This window comes from Triticum aestivum, chromosome 5D (assembly GCF_018294505.1).
Source record: "Triticum aestivum cultivar Chinese Spring chromosome 5D, IWGSC CS RefSeq v2.1, whole genome shotgun sequence".
In the NCBI taxonomy this organism is placed as follows: Eukaryota; Viridiplantae; Streptophyta; class Magnoliopsida; order Poales; family Poaceae; genus Triticum; species Triticum aestivum.
The window spans coordinates 460,517,464-460,523,409 of NC_057808.1; the positions used below are offsets into that span (position 1 = coordinate 460,517,464).

Sequence of the window (5,946 nt, forward strand, 5' to 3'; positions counted from 1 at the left end):
GCCCATGATATCATCTTTGCTTCTCAGATCTTCATTATTTGGATCCCAGGCCTGTGGCTTCGGATCTCTTGATGATCCTCAACTTCTTGCATGTGCCGCTGAACATACTGCAAAAACGCAAGAACAGAGATCATAAGTCACTGCTTCACAAAATGATCTTTAAGATGAAGAAGTGATCAAATGGATCAACACTTACTCGAAGGGCACATCTCCGACAAGCATGAGGTCGCCGTCCTTGTCCTCGTAGGTGATGGCGTACTCGGCCGGGTTCGCGCCGCCGTTGGAAGCGCCGCCGTCTGCCCCGGAGAAGCAGACGAACATGGCCTCCAGGGCCTCCCTGAGCTCCCGGTAGCCCTTGTACATCCTCATGTCGACCTTCCTTAGGTAGGGCGCTCCGTCCATACTCACTTTGACGAAGGAGCCGTTGGTGCTCGCCGGCGCCGCTGCGGACGGCGTGTTGTTGCTGCTGGCCTCGTCTGCTTTCTTCGCCTTGCTCTTGCTCGCCGCCGCCTGGAAGCAGCTCTTCCGGTACGACCTCACCGGCGGCCACCCGACAACTTGTGCCCTGCGAGAGTTGAGAGAAAGCATGCATGTAAGAACCCTGGCCTTGGACTTGGAGGAAGAAGAATAAGGTAGTGAGCCCGGAGGCTGAAGGGGTTGGGCTGGTACTCACTTGGCCACGGGGGGTGCGGTCTCGACGTCGTCGGACCTGTCGGCCTCATCGGAGGCGGTGGCCTCGAAGGCGTCCAGGGTGCGCTTCCTGCCTCTGGGAGTCGCCGGCGGCGACATCACCGAGGTGATCTTGTGTGGCTTGTCGTCGGTGCCGGGGAGGCCCAGCCTGAGCTCGGTGGCCATGAGGAGGCTGTCGGTAGCTTCCATTTCCAGTGGACGTACGTGCGAAGATGCTTGGTGCTTGCTTGGTCTAGCGAACTTTGCAAGTACGTTTGGATGCGATGTGAATGACGAGATGTGATAGCTCTGGCTCGGTGAGAGGAGAAGACGATGTGTGTGTTGCTTGCGTTGGCTTGGCAAGGGTAGGGTTGGCGCCCATGTTTTATAGGCGGCGAAGGGCATCGCGAGTAAGTAAGTTGGCATAGAGCCAGCGCGCATGGGCTGACAATGACATACGCGGACACGTAGGTGCATCGATCGATCGATCGAGCGCAGCGCACGGCGGGGGCTGGGTGTGGTGTGGCTAGGCTGGGGTGTCGGGGTGGCTGGGGCGCAGCGTGCCGGGTCGGCCGGCGACAGCGCGGGCCCGGGCGCGGGCGCGGGCGGGGCGGGCGGCGCACGACCGTCCGGGATCCCTCGGTCCACGGGCTACACGGCGCGGCAGGCCATGTGCCGATGCCGATGTGCGTCGCCGCCGGCTGGCTGTGCCGATCGGCCTGGCTGTACGATAGTATACTATACTAGCTTGATAGATGCTGATGGAGTATTGTATCTCCCAGTTGTTTAGCTACATACCTAAACAAAACAAAACAATCGAGAGCTGGACTGACTGATTGATTGATTATCCTACTAGCTAATTCGGATGGGTGGATGCGTACGCGGTTTTCCGGGTCTCGGGGCGGATATTGTATTCCGTGGGGCACATGGCATGTCTAACGGGCTGTCTGCCCCGTCCATCGCACAACGCAACGGGTTTCAGTTCGATCCGTTACGTAAGTGTGGGTAGCTGAGCACTCAGGCTGGAAGCTTCTGAGCGGCGATCGGGAATCGGGAATTGGGACGGCATGGGCGGCGATCGCAACCCGGCACCCCTGTAACCCGGCCGGATGGGCCGATGAATCATGCATGTATGGTATGGAGCGATGATATATGATGATATCATGGACTTTCATCCGGAATGGAGTGAAATAGAATAGAAAACGGGTGGGGTGGGGTGCGAGTTAGAATGATTATCGATTAGCTAGCAAGGCGCCATGATCGGGGATACTGGGGAGCATCCCTCGCGCATTCGGCGCTGCTTCCTTTCGGCCCTATCCATCATGTTACGTACGCTACGTTTATTGGATGGAGAGCGATGCGTCCCGGGATATATGGGCGCCCTGTCCCTCCCCCCTTTGCTTTACGATCAGATCCTTGCACAGTTGCACCCCATGCAATCAATCCCTTTCTCTTCTTTTCATCTCCGTTCTATTCTAGTAGTGTGGATCATCCAGTTACATGTAGCTACGTGTGCCGAATCGACAAAGTTCTGTGCCATGACAAACTTCTGATCGTGTGAAGAACCGTGGGAAAAAGTGAGTGACCACTAGACTAGTCGTCGTGTACCCAACACTCAGGCCACCATACCACAAGATGATTTGGTAATATATACTACCCGACGGCATGAGGTGCACGCATGAGTTCCTCTCTTTCTCCTTCTCTACTACGTCAACCATTCATGCATTTTCACCTCCTCGCTTTGGGAGAAAATCTTACCGTGCAGAGAGCTGTGTAGTGAAACGGGCCAATGGGGTAAGTGGTACTAGTGCTTAACCAACTTTTCTCCATATATGGATCGATCGTATCTCTTCCCACTCCTACCGGCCATCTCCCGCGTCCGGCGCCCTATTACAAAACGAGATACTGCTCTTGAGCGAATCCCTTTTGGTTGTTCTTGCTTCTTTTTGGTTGGGTCAGTGCCCAACAGCGCCTAGTGGGAGTTGTTTGTTTCGAAATCTTCACACAAAGTATGTGTATCCTGTTGCGGTACTATGCTTGCTCCCTAACCTGAGTGGAGGGCTTAGTTTTTGTGTGTGGCATGTACCAGATGGTCCCCCTCTGGAAAGAGATTTGCCGAGCTGAAATGAGGTATCATGGGAGGTGGGGCTCGTAGGGTTTGCACTTGGACTTGGAGGAGGCGACCTTTTGGAAGTCTAGTTTACTTGATACTAGGCAGTGCTAATGTATTTTGAGCATTCTAGAAAGGTAGTAAAGTGCATGGGTGCATGCTTTCAGGAACAAGCAACCTGGCTTTGTCCAGTGGGTCAAATCTCCATGTAAAATATTTCTCGAGTTCTTCGTTGAATTTATCTCTTTTTTTCTTGGGTGAACTCTGTGTGATTTCTATATAATTTTGGTCAAGTACTTCATTCATCATCAACTGTTCACAGTTTACATTGCAATAGAAAACGCTTGAATCACTTGACAACTTAATTATTAAAGCTGTTTATTATTGTATGCTTCTTTGCTAAAAGCGACGGAGTGGATACATATTTGTTGCTACGAACGATCAAAGAAGGATACGTGAGATGCATCGAAATGAAGGTCATTGATTATCTAAGCACTATAGAAAGCTAAAGTTCATGGGGGCTTAGCTTTGAGGATCCAGCAAACTTTGTCATGTAGGTCAAATCTCCATTTATAATATTTTGTCTAGTCTTTTCTTTACCTTTTCAAGATTTGTCTTCTAGGTCAAATCTCCCCTATAATATTTTCTCCAGTTATTTCCTTTAATATTTGTTCATGTTGAACTTTGAAGTTAATTGATTGCCTTGCATAATTATGGACTTTATATTTCAGTCATAATTAACAACAATATACTCATTCCAGTGTTTTAGTATATGTGCTATTCATGGAAATACTACCAATCACCAAAACTACTTATTGACACTTTCTCATCTCTGCCAAAGTGCACTAATGTTGGGACCTCCGGGTCCCTAGGGTCTAGGGACCAGGTCCCCGAAGTCTAGGCTTTCTCTCTGGATACTCTGGGTCCCCAGGCCATCTGACTCCTGGGCCCCCGGGGTCCCCCACCTCGTCATGACACTAGTGCAGAACCGGCCTTTATCACCGGTTCGTAAGGGCCTTTAGTGCCGGTTCTGCAACCGGCACTATGGAGTGGAGACTAAAGGCCCCCCTTTAGTACCGGTTTGGCACGAACCGGCGCTAACGTGCCACCACGTGGCACGAGCCAGGCCCGGGTGCGTGTAGGACATTAGTATCGGTTGGTAACACCAACCGGTACTAAATGTTTGGGTGTGTTTTGTTTTTAATTTTTATTTTTCCTTTAGTTTTGTGTTTTCAATTTAATTTAGTGATTGTTTTACATTATAATGAGTTGTTAAATCATTAGGTGAAAGTACCGCAGATTAGTTTCGACTGGATGCATGTGGATCCTAGCTAAGTGATCAAGTATATGCCATATCCATATTACTTAGATCACTTATATGGATATGGCATACACTTGATCACTTAGCTAGGATCCATCCAGTTGAAACTAATATGCGGTTTCTTTCATAAATGATATAATAACTCATCATCATCATCATCATCATGATCATATTAATATAAAAACTCTTGCATCATATCATCACCAACAACAGTATATACTAGCTAGCAAAGATATCATCGAGTTCAACATGGTCATGATACTATAAGCGTTCATAACACCACAAAAGCAAATCACTCTTTGAGATTAAGTTCAGGACGAAGAACACGGACACGCATGAGAGGACAACAAGTACTAAGAGCATGATAACTAGCTAAATCACTCCTGCTGCTCTCTCTCAGGTAAAATAGCATAGAACATGTATAGCTCTCCTGATTCATCATATTGGAGCATGCAGATGAACCTGTCTCCTAATCGTGGGCCGCGCTTCTGATTGCTTCCCCCTAGTACTTCTCTGCGATCGTTAACAATTTTGCTCCAATCTTTCACTATTAAGCATTCATCGCTTTCAGAAATCCTGAATGCACTCATGTGCACTGTAGGATATCTTGGCCGTAAGCTAACAATTGACATGCGACCTTTAGTCTCGATCCACTGAGGCACAACTGTCATCGGGAGTCCCTGTTGAAGAACATCGTATAGTAATTAATATACTTAGCAATGAAAGTTTAGCTTGAAAAATAATGTATGCAAAAGATGCACTGAGGACTAATAGTAAAAATCTTACCATCTTTCCTAAATACATGTGACCGTAGTTCAATACGATCACTATTGGTCGCACGTTTTGAGTACTAAGATTTTCAAATTCAGGAAAATGATTTCTCTTAACAGCATCAAGATCCTCAAGCCATGAAACATAATGACTTATCTCCTCGCAGTTTAGTTCAGCTCCGGGACAGTAGTAGGTCCTGTCTACCAAGCGCCGGACATGTTTGCTTGAATGGAAATAAGTTGTCAATAGAAATTAGTTGTCAACTATTTTTAAATAAACAATATCAAAGACATAAATATGGTTGAGAAACTCACATAATGGTAGAACTGGAGGCGTCTGCACATCAACCCAGATGTCCCTATTACCTTCAATATCATCTTCCGGACGAATATCAAAGGTGATAACCATATCAGGCTCAAATGCATAAGCCTTGCATAGTGCTTGCCAAGTTTTGCATTCAAAATAGGTGTACGTGTTTGCATTGTATAATTTGACGTTGAAAGTATAACCAGCATGCTCGGTCTTCAGGTAAACTCTCTTTACCTCCATAGTTTCCATAGCACTGAAACCTATCTTATCCAAGACAAAAATTCTTGCATGGCAGGGGATGCGCTAGTAGAATAGTGAAAATTTAAAATTATAAGTTGAAGCAAATGAAGCATATATAAGTCATGCTTAATTACGAAAAAAGACTTGTCGTTGTGACTTACTGTATCCACTTCGAATGTCTCATCCAGCTTGATGCTGAAGCGCCTATCATCAACAAGGAAATTTCTGTCGCACAGGCCGCGCTGGTCTTCACAGAATTCACACTTAATGAAATATTTTTCGTCGTCAGACGACATTTCCTATGTTCATATAGGTGAAACATTAAACACTTACTAGTTCTATTAATTCAACTAATTCAACTACTTCTATTAGTTTAACTAGTTCTATTAATTCAACTAATTCAACTAAGCATTTAATAAAAATAAACGTGTTCTATTAATTTTCTTACTAAAATAAAGTAGCTAGTTCCATATAGTAATATTTTAATTAGATCATCAAATCTCAGATATCTAAATTTTCTTACTAA

General features: G+C 46.4%; 1 protein-coding gene across 1 annotated transcript; it reads right to left on the bottom strand.

The window, feature by feature from the left end:
* Positions 1-25: 25 nt before the first annotated feature.
* On the bottom strand, positions 26-1,104 carry LOC123125517 (auxin-responsive protein IAA12). The gene is made up of 3 exons (XM_044545993.1): positions 674-1,104; positions 197-565; positions 26-107 (listed from the first exon to the last, which is right to left on the bottom strand). Exons 1-3 carry the CDS (start codon positions 1,093-1,095, stop codon positions 35-37), a joined length of 864 nt encoding a protein of 287 aa, XP_044401928.1. The 5' UTR covers positions 1,096-1,104; the 3' UTR covers positions 26-34.
* Positions 1,105-5,946: the final 4,842 nt, after the last annotated feature.

Coding starts and splice junctions, on each gene's coding strand:
- LOC123125517 (XM_044545993.1), bottom strand. CDS start 1,095: ATGCCAACTTACTTACTCGCGATGCCCTTCGCCGCCTATAAAACATGG. Junction 566..673: donor ACCGCACCCCCCGTGGCCAA/GTGAGTACCAGC, acceptor CAACTCTCGCAG/GGCACAAGTTGTCGGGTGGC. Junction 108..196: donor GTCGGAGATGTGCCCTTCGA/GTAAGTGTTGAT, acceptor GCGTTTTTGCAG/TATGTTCAGCGGCACATGCA.